General features: G+C 52.8%; 5 protein-coding genes across 5 annotated transcripts; 2 read left to right on the top strand and 3 right to left on the bottom strand.

The window, feature by feature from the left end:
- Nucleotides 1–1,281: 1,281 nt before the first annotated feature.
- LTS14_006733 (uncharacterized protein) lies at nucleotides 1,282–3,713 on the top strand (the record flags this gene model as incomplete). Its single annotated transcript, XM_064839426.1, has 2 exons — nucleotides 1,282–1,599; nucleotides 1,665–3,713. The coding sequence occupies 2 exons, from the start codon at nucleotides 1,282–1,284 to the stop codon at nucleotides 3,711–3,713; spliced, it is 2,367 nt and encodes a 788-aa protein (XP_064693168.1).
- A 454-nt stretch (nucleotides 3,714–4,167) lies between these two features.
- On the bottom strand, nucleotides 4,168–4,923 carry LTS14_006734 (uncharacterized protein; the record flags this gene model as incomplete). The annotated part of the gene is made up of 1 exon (XM_064839427.1): nucleotides 4,168–4,923. One exon carries the CDS (start codon nucleotides 4,921–4,923, stop codon nucleotides 4,168–4,170), a length of 756 nt encoding a protein of 251 aa, XP_064693169.1.
- A 1,238-nt stretch (nucleotides 4,924–6,161) lies between these two features.
- Nucleotides 6,162–7,793, bottom strand: LTS14_006735 (uncharacterized protein; the record flags this gene model as incomplete). The annotated part of the gene is made up of 1 exon (XM_064839428.1): nucleotides 6,162–7,793. One exon carries the CDS (start codon nucleotides 7,791–7,793, stop codon nucleotides 6,162–6,164), a length of 1,632 nt encoding a protein of 543 aa, XP_064693170.1.
- Nucleotides 7,794–9,335: 1,542 nt separating this feature from the next.
- On the top strand, nucleotides 9,336–12,572 carry LTS14_006736 (uncharacterized protein; the record flags this gene model as incomplete). The annotated part of the gene is made up of 1 exon (XM_064839429.1): nucleotides 9,336–12,572. The coding sequence occupies one exon, from the start codon at nucleotides 9,336–9,338 to the stop codon at nucleotides 12,570–12,572; it is 3,237 nt and encodes a 1,078-aa protein (XP_064693171.1).
- A 1,617-nt stretch (nucleotides 12,573–14,189) lies between these two features.
- LTS14_006737 (uncharacterized protein) lies at nucleotides 14,190–15,918 on the bottom strand (the record flags this gene model as incomplete). The annotated part of the gene is made up of 2 exons (XM_064839430.1): nucleotides 14,190–15,562; nucleotides 15,612–15,918. 2 exons carry the CDS (start codon nucleotides 15,916–15,918, stop codon nucleotides 14,190–14,192), a joined length of 1,680 nt encoding a protein of 559 aa, XP_064693172.1.
- Between the last annotated feature and the right edge of the window lie 601 nt (nucleotides 15,919–16,519).

The following is a 16,519-nucleotide window of genomic DNA, read 5'->3' on the forward strand; positions in this document are numbered from 1 at the left end:
GTTTGCCACGAAGTATGCCTCGGACTCGTGTTCCTGGTGGTGCAGCAGTCGAGTATATATCTTTCACTGAGCACAACCGGCATATGTATTAGTGTTCCACAAGTTGTCGATTAATCGTGTCCGAGACGTGCTTCCGATATCTTTGGAATCTTGTAGTCAGCGCCTTGTCAATTACTACTTTCGGACATGCAGCACAAACCGATTTATGACTCGCTGTTTCATTTGCCAAATCTGGCAGGTGGATTCGGCTCGGCATCTGGAACATGTCCATACGAGCCATCCTTTCAAAACTGTTCTACAAACATATCAAGTAGGCGGAGAACACGATTGAAAGCGACATCGAGGCAAGGGGAAGGGGAGATTGTACGCAAGAAGACCTAGCATGCCTGCGCAGCGTCATACAAGAGGTTTAAAAGTGTTGTAAAGACATCTTTACATAGTACTCATACTTCTAAGACTTCCCACTGGTCTCTCGCCCCGGTCTCCCTTCTGTCGTTTGATCGAGTGAGGATCTAGTCGCGACCCTTCGACACTTGTGCAGTACTTAGACCGTACCATACCACCCCAGGCGACGACCTCGTCTCGAGACACCCACACGAGCATTGACATCGTCAAGTCACATCATTCGCATGCGCTTCAACCAGAGACTGCCTTGAGCGGCTGCAGGGGTCGCATTCTGGTAGATCATGACCGGATCATGTTGCTGTCGGCACAAATCCAAAGGGCACTTAGGGGTGGCAGAATTCATAGCTGGATCTCAATGTCCCTCGTGGCAGGTTTCGACTGGCATATGAAGATGCCCTGAGGTCCGTCGCCCTCAGGACCATAGACCTGGCCTTTGAGTATCTTGACCTCACAAGTTCCACACATTGCACTTCGACAGCCAAAGGCAGGCTTCAGGCCGACTTTCTCAGCCAGCTCCAGGATCGTCAAGTCGTCCTTTGCATGCCATGTGGTGGTGATGTCGGACTTCGTGAACTTGACTTGTGCCTCATAAATCTCATGGTCTTCCATTGCAGCTAAACATATATTGAGGATGAATAGATGCGATGCTACAGTAGCAACACTGGTTCATTGCGGCTCCTGCTGACCAAGCAACCCCCACTGTCGTCGGCATGACGAACACGGCGACCCGCAAAAGCTCCCTCAATCGATCTTGGCGAAACAAAACGGCGCGCCGCCCGCATTTTTCAGACTTGCCTCGCAATTCCGATCTCGCTGTCGCTCACCCCTCCCGATATCGCACCATCCACCTCGACCACGCACGCACGCTTCACAAGAATGTCTTGGTCGGCAGGCACCTCCTTCGACCGTCCACGCAGTAACAGTAAGCTCGTGCAGTCGCCAACGAGGGCCGACAGTAATATCAGTCCGACAAATAATGTGGACGCGGAGAATGCAGTGGGTAGCAGCAGCAGCAGCGGGAGGAAGCGAAAGAGAGGGTCGTTGGTGGTGTCGGAAAGCGGGGATGTGGGTGGAGGGGATGAGAGCTTGAGGGCGGGCAGTATCGATGAGGGTGGTGAGGGCAGTCCGGCGTTGGGGAAGCAGAGACATCAGCCGGGTGTCAAGAGGGCTTGCAATGATTGTCGGCAGCAGAAGGTGAGTCACTACTATTTTAGAGTTCGAAGCATTCAGCTGTTGCGTATACTAACGATTGGATGTAGCTACGATGTAACGTCGTCGCTGGACCTGGCGACTACTACAAGGCTTGCGACCGCTGCATCAAGCACAAGCTTAGTTGCTCCATTGACAATGACTTCAAGCGCTTGGGCAAGCGAGCTCAGCACGAGGAGATGGCCAAGGAATTGGACGACTGTAGAGCTCGACTCGCACAGTATGAGTCGCTTGGCATTGCCCTACCTGGTGACCCACGCCCTGGTTCGGGTTATAATCCTTCATATGGCTCTTCTCCCACGGCTGGCGCTCCCGTAGCACAAATGGGAGGTCAGGCATTCCTTGGTCCAAACGAAGCAGCGGCCTCACGTAGCCTCCTGGATCTCAGTCAAGGCTATCGAGAGCTTCCTCCAACATCATATCCCAGCATCACACCAGGGGCATCCTCGAAGACACTTCGCAATGTAGTCTTGTCTGATGAACAGCTTGCAGATCTGTACGGCATCTACTTCAGTAGCTTTCACAACTTCCTGCCTGTACTGAATCCACAGTGGACTCATGCCGAGTACTACAACCTGCACCCGCTTCTGCACTGGACCATCATCGCTGTGGCGGCTCGTCGGTACCCTGCCAAGCCGAGTCTGCTTGTTGAGCTACAGCAGCCCTTGGAGGAGATGCTGTGGACCACTTTGTCTCAAGTCCCGCAGGTTTACCATGTCTGCAAAGCTTTGGCGTTACTCTGCGCATGGCCACTTCCCAGCGCCTCCACCTCGCAAGAGCCGACTATGATGCTCACGGGTGTCATGTTCCAGCTGGCTATGCAGTATGGCCTGCATCGACCGAGTCATGCTCAGGACTTCAGCCGCTTCCGTGTCGACCTTCGCGAAGAGGATATTGCAGATCGCTTAAACACATGGGCGACCGTCAACATCGTGGCGCAGATGGTTTCGACTGGCCAAGGTCAGCCACCACTTTCTCGATGGGCATGGTATACTTATGGCTTGCACCTTGACAGCATGAAGCCTGAACTACACAGGCTCTGTCAGATCGAGAAGTTTTGCGACACTGTAACGCGAACTCTCTTCACCATGCAGCGCGACCACATCGTAGAGGTAGATGAGGCGCAGCGTGGACTGCAGATCGACATGTACGCGCGCGAGCTAAACGAGATGGAGCTCACGATCATGTCAACCCAAGCATCCCGCAAGTCTCAGCCGCACTTCCAAGGTCTGGATCCTCAATTGACATCTTCCTCAGCAATCGACGTCGTCTACCTCAAAGCAGCAGCCCTGCACCTTCGACTCACTGCATTTTTCGACAAACCTACGGCGCCGAATTATCTCGCCGATCTCCGCAATGTATACATTGCAGCATCTTCCCTCCTCACGCACGCTATTGGTCTCCCGCCAGAGAATTTCCTCTTCATGCCTCGCTACATCGAGCAAATGATGCTCGGCGCGGCCGTCACACTCCTCAAACTGCTCAACTCCTTTTACGCCTCCCACGTCGACATCCCAGCTGGCCGAACCCTCTTCAGCAAAACCGTGGCTGCACTCCGCGAGCTAAGTGTAAGGAGTAACGACCTGCCGCAGCGCCTTGCAGAAGTCCTAGCGCAATTGTGGCAGAGCAGTGGTGCAACGGAGCAGAAACTGTTCAATGGTGATCTAGGTCCTACAAGAACTGTGCCAGACGAAAGCTTGCAGCTTCGGGTCCGCTGCCGCTCCTCGTTATCGCTACTATATGACGCCATCTGGCGCTGGCGCCAACAAGTCGGCAACGAAGGCCGGCAAAACCTCGACCGCGCCGTCGAACATCCTACCGCTATCGCCTCAGGCACCGATACCTCGCGCAATACCCCTCAACCACCGCTCGGCTCGCTAGGACCTAACGGTATGGGTCTCGTCGGCGGTGGCGGGCCTGCAGCTCCTTCCACGGGTCTGGGTGCGGGGCTGGGGTTGGACGGCGATCTAGATATGAGCTGGGATGCTTTTGGTGGGAATGCGGTTTTTGATCCGCTTAGTTGGGCGCTGGATGGGAATCTGCAGTTTGGGGGGTTGGGGTTTACGGGGACGGAGACGTTGCCTTCGTTTCAGGTGTAGGGTTCTGGGGGTGATGGGGCGTAGGGTCGGATCTAAGGGGCTCGTGCTGTGATGTGGATGGGAATTTTAGAGTGCTCTGATGATATTATGATGGCGTGGTGGTGTGTATAGATTGTGTATAAACTCGTTCATCGAATTGATATCATGTTCCTTTGAAGATAGCTTTATCGATGTGCTGTAGGACTATGGAATTGCTTCATCACGGTCGTCCGCCTTGGGATATCGACAGCAGGAGGTGTGCGTGGATCGTCGTCTGATCTGCTGATCTCAAGACCAAGAATGGTTAGAAATGGGTCCGACGGACGCTCTGAGGACCATTGACTTGTTTATCGTCTATGGGAATCCGATCGCGAAAAGTCGTTCGGTCCGGTACAGCAAGAGGGTGTAATTCCGTCCGGATCTCAATTTCAGCCTGGTTTGGGATGTCCTGTCTGTCTGTGCTTCAAACTTCACCTCACTCCTTCTCTTCTATTCTCTCTTCTTCCTTCTCGTCTCTAATCACAAGTATTATCCGCCCATTCTGCCCCCAGCACTCAACATGTCGTCCAGGAAACAATCTCCTGTAGACATCCCGCGAGAATCTCTCTTCTGTAGTGCGGATGTGTAGCTCCGCTGCACCATCTCTTCCCAGCCTAATCTCCATTCCCAGCATCATACCCGCGAGACTTTCGACTTCTAAAGCCAAGTCGTGCCATGCGAGACCGTGTCCACCACGGTTTCCCACATGAGCTAGCTCGTCGAATTCCTTGATGTTGCACCCCAAGGCTTCGCACTGCGGCGTGCTGGGATATCCGATACAGACGACCCTGTCGAAATACGCATGAACGCACTCGTGCAGGATCGTACTAATGACGCTTCCCGCCCTATACGTATCGCGAGACGAATGCCGATGCTCTATATCTATCGTGATCGTCAGTCGGCCCTGGTCGTCGAGGCTAGTGAAGCCGTGGGAACTTATATCTCGCGAGATGTAGTACACGATATTGTCGAGCTCACCGTGGAAGAACAGACGGGCGAAGATTCGAAGGAGAGGAGGGGCGGGGCGTACGCTGTCGGTTCTGTAGGCATTGAGCCCGAGGATGATGTTGGGCGAGATGCGCTGCCATTCTTTCAGGGCGTTCGTCTGTTCACTGGTTGGTGCAAGATCTAGCAGGCGACTGCACTGGATTGCTGCGGTAGCTGCTTCCATCGGTGAGGTGTGTGTTGCCATGCTTGTGGTTGTCGTCGTCTTCTAGATGTCTTTGGCAAGCAGGGGGGCTCAAGATTTGGCTGAAGCTCAGTGTGGTAGACTCCCTTTTCCGCTGATATCACTTACTTCACGCTAATCAAGCATAGTAGTAGACGTCTATACGTAGAACAATAGGGCTGAGTACTAGATGAGAAGGATGGCACTTGTGTAGCCGAGCTCTAATAGGTGATATAGCAGAAGAAGATCAGATCGCTTGCTGGCAAATCTGCATATACACAATCTATGTCTCCGAACGAGAGACGCCTGTCCAAACTTCCTATAGCACCATACGACCTCAACGGATCCAGACGCGAGTGAGAGCATATTGTCACGATCATGACAGATCTCGCCAGAGATGATAATGCTTTAGCTACCTTGTCGCACTCCGGGGAGTCTTTCTATACAGATGCCACCCAGACGGTTTTGCTCGCTCTCTCGACAGCTCGCGACTGTTTAGCTATGTTACCGCATTTCATGGCAGCTCCCAACTCACATGATCGTTGGAGCACCGTGTCAGAGCCCTCCAAACCTCCTGAAAGGCACGCACAATCCAGCTACCTGATAGCATCCCATGGCGTCACGTAGCATTGATAATAGCAGGGAGAATATTGAACCAATCACATCAGATCTTCTGGGACCCGTCTACTGTGCAGCTTTTTCATTGTACCCGGCAGACGTCTTCAATTCGAGAATCTCACAGGACTGTCGCAAACTCGACCTCGTTCATCTCACCATCGCCTACAATTAGAGCTCTTGCACTGTACGCCACGGTACTTCCAATGGCAATTAGGACGACAGACGTCCAGAACAATGAAGTCGCCTGCACCAACCTTTGGCAGGCAGCAAACAGCTGTGCGATCCACATAACATGCAGATGATCGCTGCAGAAGCAAATTCAAGCCCATACTATCTGGAAGCCGAAATGGCCGCGATGAGGCTCAGAGCTATGAAGTAAGCGAAGGAGAATGGGAGTTGGAGATGGTGGATGACGCATAGGTAGTGAGGAGCTTCAAGTGGTTTCTCATTTAATTGTCACGTGGAGAGTGAGACGGGGGTATGGTCTGAACATGAAATTGATTGTCAAGAATTGTGAAACATTCACTGAGCCTCAGATCTGTGTTCGACAAGGAGAAGGGAGGTATATGTTCAACAAAGGAATTTGTATTCTGCTACAAAGGAAATTCTTTTTCACGTCAGTGAATCGTGGTCGAGTAGTCAACCTACTCCATCATCACATCCCCATCACGATCAATTACAGGTGCGGTGAAGCTAACAGGACTGTAATAAATCCTAAGCCCATGTCCATGGAAGTCAGGATGGCAATCGCACTTCCTCACCTCAATCAGGCGAAGCATTCGATGCAAGCACCTATGCAACAGCTCCCTCAAGCCCGGACGCACACCTAGTGGATACGTAGCCAGGAACATGGGGTCGCTAGCCAGATCATTCACCTCGTCTTCCGTCAGGAAACGATCCAAGCCCACTTCTCGAAACTGGATGTTGAAGACCCCGAAGACATAGTGCATGAGATCGGTATGCAGGGCTTTGACCTGGAACTCGATGCCTGAACATTGGACAAGGTAATGCCGGATCGCTTGCTCCACGAGCCTCCATTCGGGAGAGGCGAGAGGATTGTGCCAGGTAGCTTCTACGCTGTCGGCGTCGGTTAGCTCGAGGAAGGCGCCTTGGGTGATGTGTTCCCAGCTGCCAGTCAGTAAAGCAGTGTTCACCACAATCCAGGTGTTGGAATTGTCAGCGGCTGAGAGGTCGAGATCGGCGCAGCTGCGCTCGAAGTTCTCCCAGGCTGTGTACCTGTTGTCGTGGTGGTAAAGACCGTTTGTCAGACCGAAAGCGATGTTCTGGTTCTCCAGCGGATCCCTGAAGAGCTTCTGTCTGCACAGCGGGCACGAAGCGGCGGTGAGACCTCGGTCCGTGGCCCACTTGACGATACAGTCTGCGCAAGCTATGTGGTTGCCGGTGCAGGGAACGTTCACGGCGATGGTCGTCGTAGAATTGTAGGCGTCCGTACAGACGTAGCAGTTCTTGTTATCCGGATGCGCAAGCGTTGTCGGGTCTGCGAGCGTTAGTGTCCCTCGTAAGGCATGAGCTAGATCGTCTTCGTGACGAGGCGCTTTGAATTTCGGACTCGGAGTCTCGATCTCGAACTCTGCTATACTCGCCATGAAATTAGCATGTCTGTAAGCTCTCGCGTCCGATCGAACGTACAAGCGTACCAACTGATCAACGGCCACATCCTTAGTAATAGTCCTTGTGTCAGAGTCCAGGAGGTCGACAAGAGGGAAATTGTATTCCTGCTTCGACACGCGAGGCTTTTGGTGATTGTCTCTGCGATATCTGGTTGATCTAATGACTCGAGCCCACTCCTCCACCGTACCATTGCGGTCGATGACCATGTTAGACGTTATCATGCTTAGATATGTCTCACCAATGTAGCTTTGGGCGCAGTACATATCAAGCAAAAGAGCATCTAGTCCCACTTGTGCAAGGTTGTTGAAGTTCTCGGGACCATGCAGTAATTTGGTTGTCGGAATGAGGACGAATGTGCTCGTCTCGTGGCTGTTGTCGCGGCCTGCATGGGCTTCAACGGCCGGATGCTGGATTAATGGCACTGTTGGATCGTACCTTTCTGGTGTGTCTTGAAAGTTGCTCATGTCCACCATAGTGAAGTCAGTTTGGTCGGTTTCATCTTCTTGATCGGCATCTACGACTGAAAAATCAGGGTAGCGGACGATGATTCTGTGGTGGGTATGAAAGCAGCTTACCTGAATTTGAGCAGATAGCCGATTGTGCTGCATGGTATCGAGAGCAGCGCTGGACTGGGCGTTGGACATCTTGGAAGTCGTCAGAGTTCGTATGCCAGATACGATTGCCGGACTCTTTCAAGGCCGTGTTCCAGACACGGCCGCTCGATTCTGGCCTCATCATGTTGACGGCTCGGCAATGGTAATATATATGATAAAGCTACAATGTCATTGTGCTGGACCACGCCCTATGCATCAGGAGAAACCGTCACTCTCTCTGACGTGGAGGAACAATGCATTGTGGGACTTTTCAGTACGCTCTACCTGTCTCTGATCAATCGTGATCCAGACAATGTGGCTGTACTTGGTGGACTGGACCTCTTTGTTTATGTGACCCGGACAAAGCACGGTGGCAGGACTTGGGGTGCATCTGAAGCGGTCCGGGATGCTGTCCAGCTTGCTATTCGGGTCTGGGACCTAGTAATAGGCGCATAAGCGCGCGCATTGATGATCTTTTACGCAACAGCCGTCTTTGCTTAACATCTTGCGCTCAACACTCGTCTCGTGTCTTTGCGTCTTGCAGTCGTTCATTAAACGGCTATTGTCAGCATCGCACGTACCATTAGCGAATGACAGCGTGCAGTCGGAGAGATCGTCTGCTCTTGTTGAGAGCGCTCTGCAATCCTCGTCCATGTTCGATACATATGGGCGAGTCCTCATATATCGCCACCACGTCAAGAAGCCTTCCTACAGGATTGAAATTACAGTCCTTGCAAAGAAGCTCTCAGCCTTCGTTTTGATTGGCGCGCGGAGCAGCAGGCAAAACCTAAATGGTGCACATGCCGTGCATAAGTGCCTGCAGCGAACGTGCATGGTGTTGGCGAATCTCGGCTTTTGTGGCCATGGCAAGAAAGTAGCGCAGTCCGTTCGAAGTCATCTGATTCTCCTTCACCATGATCATAAACAAGATGAGTGTTGGTGAGGTTCATCATCAAAACTACTGGATGGAGATCTTTTTATGGTGTTCTGCCACGTGAGACCAATACTGTATAGCGTTGTCCCGAACCAGCCTAGATCCTGACATCACAACTGCACGCGGATTCGTCTCGTCTCATCTTGCCCGCGCCGCGCCCAGGATCTGGGCTGCGGGCAATTCGCCAGAACCAAGGCCTCTGGGCCACCCTCCGACTGGCTAGGACTACTGCAGACCGAAGAGATACCTCGCTCGCATTGATCCTCTTCCTTCATCGTCGCAGAATTAGCAAATCCCGTATAATATCATCCACAGCATTGTTCATTCCATTCACAGTTGCGTGCAAGCATTCACTTTCGTTCGGAACAGCACAGCCGCACGCACGCACGAGCCTACGCCTCACGGCCAGCCGTTGCGACACCCTCTCCTGCGCGCATACAGAGACGTGCAGCACACCTGCGACTCGAGCACCAGCGCATCGCGTCCGCTGCTGTAGCACGTAGGGACAACTGTTCTTCCTCAGCTTCCTGGAATTGTTTGTGTGTGCTGTGCCTGTAACACGAGTCGCAAGGAACAGGAACGGTGCTTACTTCTTGCTACTCTCACGACCATATGACGATTTGAATTTTACGTGGCTATGAGAAACGAACGATGAGGACATGTCCGGACACGCCAGGCCGCATTCGACTGCTTTTGCGCCCAGTGACCTGCGTGGGTTTGACATGCTGGAAGAGGCTTTCAAGGGGTCGGTGTTTCGCAAGCTTGACGAGACAGCTTTAGGGAAGAGTTGGCGGCTGGAGCGTGAGAAGAAGAGACAGTCGGCGCCGGCGACAGTGTTCGCAGATATCCCGAGCTCTGATGAAGGAAGCTCTCTAGGGTCAGAGCTCGAGCAAGTGCAGGACGAAGGCTTCATTGGACCTTTGGTTGCGAAAGCGTCAGGAGATCGTGTCGGGCTGGAAGCAGCGCAGGACGTAGGCTTCGTGAAACCACTACTTGCTGATTCGTCGCCGCAGCATCCCGACCTGGACTCAGCGCAAGACGGAGCATTCATCGGGCCGTTGCTTGCCGGATCGCCACGAGTACCTTTAGTCGTAGAGCAGCCAGGAGCAAAGTTCGAGAGTATCGAAGGATCTATCGCAGACGAACCATCCGAACGGCGTATCCGGTCACAGACTGAAGCACCTGCAAGACGACTCGTCACTCCTCCGCAGCAGACGGCTGCAGCAATCGCGCTCCCGCCGACACCACCGACTATGGCTAACTCTGATGATAATGAGCCACGAGCGACCGGTCTTGCAGCCGATCCCAATTTCGCGAACGATGTACGAGAAGCATTACGCAAGAAGTCAGGACTGAGCATGAGTGGGCAGCATCTTCCCACCCCTGAGCCATCGCCACCTGCGACTACCGGGGCGCCTGCCTCGCCATTACTGCGACCAACTTTCGCAGCTCTCAAGCATCATGCAAGCTCACGTGCTGAGTCATTCCATACTGCGCGAGAAGATCCAAACCAGAGTCAACTCAATCTACTGCGAGCTCAGACGCCGGAGGAGGGTCTATTGGATAACGCGTGGCTAAGAACCTCGAGGAACGGTCTACCCCAGCAGCAAGTCGACAACGAAAGCCCGGAATCCTTGCCGAGCGAGGTATCTGAAGCTGGAAAGCGCGACCGTGACCTCACACCCACCCCAAAGCATCGCATGAAGCGAGATTACTCACCCGATTTGACTCCTGGATCGACTTCCGATTTTGACAAGCATATCTCTTACATCGACGACGACTCCATTCCATACTTCATGCAAACATCTGAAACGCCTCACAATGGCCCACAGGACCATACTTTAAACTCCACAGAGCATAGCAGCGTCGAAAGCATGAACAATCAGATCTACAAGCAGATTCAGGAGGAGAATGTGAAGCGTCATAGCCTACTCAGCAACGGTAACGCGGTAGCAGCAGGCATCTACATTCCTTCTTCACCACAACGAGCGCATACTCTCAAGCGGACGGCGAGACATGAAGCTTTACGCGATGTATCCGACAGTGGAGTGAGTCAACATCATAGTGAGCCTCCAGTCAAACAGCTTCGACGGAAAAGTGCGCATATACAGCCGCGATCTCTGGATGCTAGTCCAACTTTCGATGCCGACTCGAAACCGAGGCGCCTACCACGCGTCGACGAGAGACGCGTTGTCACTGACCCAATGACGCGGCTTACACAGGCAGAGATGACGAGTGCTGTCATGCCGTCGCCTTTGTTCTATCGAGAGCCGAAGCTGCGGCATTCTTCACGAGGTAGTCGACTCGAGAATCGGTCTCCTTCTTCCAGACGTGACAGTGGTGAGATCACTGACCATGGAGTTGGGATGGTTCCTCTCCATGATGTGACGATCGAGCATTCTGGCAGCAAGACGCTTCGGCACTTCTCACGAGACGCACAACTAGATCGGAATGAGTCTATCAAGCGAGCGAGTCCAGACGTGCAACGATACGACTCACCGGATATGCATCCTGGTTTCGAGGCCGTGATTAGCTCGAGCCGATTATCAAGGCGAGACGATAGTCAACGTGCAGTACGCGAGCCGGATGTCAAAACTATCACCTCAATACGAAGTGCGGCCAATACATCAGACGAAAGGCACGACAAACAGCACACCCTTCATCATTTCCCGAGAACAGCCAAGCTCGAAAACAACACCCACGTCCGCCGTGGTAGCTTAGAGACACACGGTAGTCCTCGAGCTCTTCACTCGCAACATAACAGCCTCGACCTGCGCATGTTGCATCCTATCACTACACCAGGGTCCGTCAGTGCATTCTCTGACCAGACTGCCGTGGAGGTGTGTGAGGCCAAGGGTGTGACTCTCTACCCACATCACAATGAAAGCTTGCTCGTAGTCCAGCACGCTTTCAAGCCCACCCTAGCACCGCAGCCGATACTAGTCGATCAGTATGATTGGAACAACGCAAAGCACTATACGAGTCTTCTAACGCCTACTTTTGCTGCGACAGTCGAGGAGCCTTCACCACAACTCAGTCAGCGAGATATGAACAACTTCATTGATAGTCCTCTCACGCATCCTCGTACTGCACCTGAGCCACCGGCTTTCAGAGTCATACCGCCCACGCCGAGCCAGGATCAGGACAGCGAGACGACCACGCCACGACAAAGCATTGAACGTCCGGATCTACCGGTCAGACGTCCTAGCCTCATCCAACGAGCTCGTCGCTTCAGCGAGAGCGTGATCGATGCCCCGCTTTTCAATCGATCGTTAAGCCTGCGCAGTAACAAGGTTACTCGTCGTGCTGTAGACGATTCAGTGGCGAGACCGAAGAATTTGTCACCCCTATGGCAGCCTCGCCGCTTCTGGGATGGATACGACAGCGAAGAAGAACTTTATGACGACGAAGATCTAGACGGGCTGCCTTTTGCTCCTGACGGACACACAAGATTACCGGAAGGTGGCGACACGAGTTCTATCTCTAGCCAGAAACGGGCAGGCCAGCGGAGACTGCTCTTCCCACGAAACATGAGCGTTCGTATGCCTGGTTTCCGTGGCGAAGGTGGCTTCTTGGTGGGGAATAGTCTAGGTATCTCGAGATGGGGAAGTAATAATCGGCGGCCGCATGTCGCTGTTGTGCGGAAGAGCAGTGTAGGCGGTCTGCATACTGGTGCTGGTAGCGGTGGGAAGTATGTTAGTCAGGGCAGCGGAATCAGGAGACGAGCCAGCGAGGAATGGCTTGGGCAGGGTGGCACGGGTGCGAGGACAAGAGGCGGAGGTGTCAGGAAGCTCAGGGAGAGGATGGGTAGGCTTAGAGGCGGAAGGGAGGAGGATGCGGCAGAGAAGAGGAGACGCGAGATAAGAGGTAGTATTGTTCATGCTGAACAGGAGTGAGGGTCTCCAATTTAAAGCTTACTATGGCCCTCATGGTGGGGTTCAGACCAATGGCAACGGGCGAAATCTCGATTGGGATACCGACTTGGACGAGCATAGGTCATGTGGTAAAGGACCATGAATTTACGACTGACGGGCTCCTGACGACTGACGACTTCAACGGACGAAGTTTGTAGCATAACATTGACTTTTGACGATCGCATTGTATGTATGGATATCTTGATCATAGCAGTTCCTCTAACTTTCCACACGCACTGCGAAGCACATGGCACGGCCTCTGCCACGTTCACAGTCGCAAAGATGGCCCCTCCCCTCGCGTGGAAAGCCACCATCAGGCTGTCGATTGTCGTCCGACAACTATTGGTCTGACAAGCTCGTTACACAGCATGAGGCGTCACGCATCGTTGGGCCAGAGCCAACGATATTCCCATGATTGGCCGACGTGACCAGCCTTACCTTTGCGCTCACGCCACCAATACTACTGGAAAGGCTGAGGACTTGCACATATGTATTGTCCCGATGTCTCGCGGTACGCTTTAACTATAGCAGCAGCTGCACGATCCGCCACTATGAACCACGACATGAAGAGACTCGTCGACGTATTGAATCCAAAGCCATACTTAGACGCTCTATGTTGTTCAGGAGTCGGTTAAGAGGATCTCAATAATATACAACTTGGCGACCTTAAAGGAGCAGGATTGCATGATATTGGGACAGTACATGACTCGATCCTGCACGACGACAATGCGGGTCATGGTGTACTTGGAGCAGACGGAGACGGAAGAAGTGTGGGTACTGACGATACACGCGACGACCACCAACCCGATCATCGGAATATCGTCGAAGCAGACACAACGACACCTCTTCACATCAAGATCAAGACTTCACTCAGGAGACTAACGACACTAATCTTGGATAATCCGCTTGGCTTTTTGGTCGTTACTATCATCGCTGTGGCTTTTGGATATTTGACCTACAGAAGCCAGGTCCAAACGACGATTTACCAACAGCATGCAATGAATAACACCGTCTGGAACGACTGCCTGAAGGCAAACCAGAGCAGTAAATATTATGACCACTGTGATGGGGTTCTGCGCCAGGGTCCCCCGCATGGCAGTGTCCTCCGGCTGAAGCGCTCCCTTGACTACGCTGAGCCCCAGCTCTGCAACCTGCGAGGGTTCTGGCAGCAACCGATCTGGCTCCCGAACTACATAGTAATGTGGACCTTATTGTCGATGGGTCTTGCTGTCCTGCATTATGACCTCGGAAGTTGGCAGACCTTCCTGCGAATTCTGGGACACACATTGCTAGGTTTTGCTACTGCATTGAAGAGTGTGGACGTCTTGTGCGAGGGGTTTGGTCGTCTTCTTGGTCCTTGGGATTTATCTGCGCTCGTTAACATACATATAACGTTCAACCAGGCGACGGAAAGACGAGGGTCATTCACGGGAGCCGGTACTAGGACTTGGTATGCAATGACTTTCGCAAGTTCGTGTTTCTTTTGCGCACTGGAAGTCATGTCGACGGCATTGACTTCAGCTTCAGACTTCAGCACGTGGCTTGGCAATCTTTATCGACAATCAGACTACTAGCTTTGTATCAATGCCTCGACTTTCACTACTCGCACTCCTCATCATCTTCCAGCGCATAAGGCTCAACCTCCGCCACTCCCGTCCTCGCAGGAATCGTGACGCAGATAGGAAACCCGCCATAATCCGGCTCCTCGTTAGGCATGATACAGAACTTGCCACTTCGCGTCTCATCTCCATTCAGCATCCTCAGGGTCTTCAGCTCGCCGCTCTCACCTACGACTTCCTTCTCTTCGAACCGGAGGACTCCGGTGAAAGGCGATGATTCGTGCTTGAAGGTTACTTGGAAGCCCCAGCCGATAAGGAGGAAGGTATCGTCGCTTTTGTGGATGACCATGCCGGAACCTGGTGCGGGTTTGCCGAAGACGAAAGAGCGTTCGATTAGGAGGCTCCAAGGTCCGAATTTGTGGGTCACAGGTGGTGAGGTATCGGTCGTGCCGTCGAGCTCGTCAAAAAAGAAGCCGATGCTGGCGTTTTCTTTTTGGGCTTGAAGAACGTGAGTGGACATCTTTGCTAACAGTCCATAGTGTTTCCGGAACGGGTTTGTCTCTGGTTCGACTGTGTCGATGCCGAAGGGTGAGGCACCGAGGGCTTGGTAGGTACCGTAGGCAGTCCATATCCGCCTCGCGCCATACTCGTCTCGCCTTTGCTCGGGAATGAACAGAGGCTGGTTCCGATGTCTGTACTTTGCACAAGAGTTTGCATAGTCGTTGAGGTAGACATCAGGCGCGATAAAGTCGAGAGATGGTGCGAAGTTCTGCCAGATATCCAAGACGTCGGGTACGCCGCCACCGGAAGGATAGTCGCCTGGTAGATTTCCTCCGCCAACGACAACAGGGAAGTTGTTGTCTGCATCGCTTCCATTGTAGTTCATCCAGACGTTCGTGTACATTGGTAGTGGATAAGCTGCTTTGCCAGCGCTGGCGACTTGTTCCAGGTAAAGTGCGTAGTGGTAGGCCATGAAGAGTTGGTCAGTCTGCTTGCTTCTCCCGAAGACTTGGCTCCATGATCCACCAGCAGACAGCTTGGTCCTGGATGAAGTTATATTTGCTCGCAGCTCAGGTCGAAGGAGGTCCCATTGCGAGGCAAGCTTCTCGACCAGAGCTGTGGGCACTGGGCCGTCGAAACGCTTGTTAGCAGCCAGACTACCGTCTCGGGAGTCACCCAATAGTCCAGTCTCGTTCTCAACCTGAGCCATGAGTACAGTGGAGTGCCGCTCGTCGACTTCTTTGACGTGAGTCATGAGGGCGCTAAAGGCTCGGGCATCGCAGCGTTGTGCTTCATTGTGGAAGATGGACACGACATCCGCGATTTCGAGCTCGCCGCCTGACTTCCTGAGCTTTGCACGAGGAAAGCGCTTGTTGTCTTGCTTCACCCAAGCTGGTGCATACGTAGACAAGCCTAGCGTGGTCAGTGTCTTCTCTCCACACACGACAAAGGCTGAACTAACCATTCTTGAAGCTGCCAAACCACAATATCACGATATGCATACCATGACCTCTAGCGTCTTCGATGACTTGATCAAGCTCGGCGAAATCGAACTTGCCTTCAGTCGGCTCGATTTGCTCCCACGTCACACAGCCCAGCACGGTGTTGATGTTAGCAGCCTTTAACTTTGGCCACGCCTCTCGCATGTACTTTGCCGATGTCATGGCTGAGTTCTGCAGCTCGGCTGCAAGCATGAGATAAGGTTTGCCATTGACGATGAGCTGTTTGGAGGTCGGTGTAGCCTCGAGATGGGGAATAGAGAGCTGCATTGTGCGAGGAAAGTGGTGGCGCCAGGCGGATCTGATGTGAGGAAAGGATGACAACGAGTGATTATGCCAGCTTTATGGAGCTGAATAGTATGCCGATCGATTCGCACTTCTGCCAAAGCTGATGCATGCACCCACACATGATTGTGGTCCACCTCGCGTGTACTGTGGAGAAGGCGGTATAAAGGTCTTGTGATTGGTTGTTATACCGTGTCCACAAGGCGGAGAAACGTACCCCGTATTTAACCACACTTGAACCACTTTTGCGTTCCTGCACTTACCGAGCCTTCTTCAACCCGCGGCATTTTTCTCGTATGCTTCGAGGGGAGCGGAGATGATCTCGTGTCACATTCGAAGAGGAAACCGTAGCGTTGCGGTATCGCTGCCTGTTCATTGGCCGGCATACCGTCTGCTTTACGGAGTCGTGCATGCTCGCTCATGGGCAACCACGACGGCCATGACATCCGCTAGAAAGCCCGCATAAACAACCTTTGCCAAGTATTGATCAGAGCCAGCCTTCAAAATCGATATATAAACCCCATTGACACGCTGGCTTTGGTCATGATATCTCTCAGACTTCACTCTTGGCGAGCTCTACCACTCT

Source organism: Recurvomyces mirabilis (genome assembly GCF_035927965.1).
Source record: "Recurvomyces mirabilis strain CCFEE 5264 chromosome Unknown scaffold_17, whole genome shotgun sequence".
NCBI classification, from domain to species: Eukaryota; Fungi; Ascomycota; class Dothideomycetes; order Mycosphaerellales; family Teratosphaeriaceae; genus Recurvomyces; species Recurvomyces mirabilis.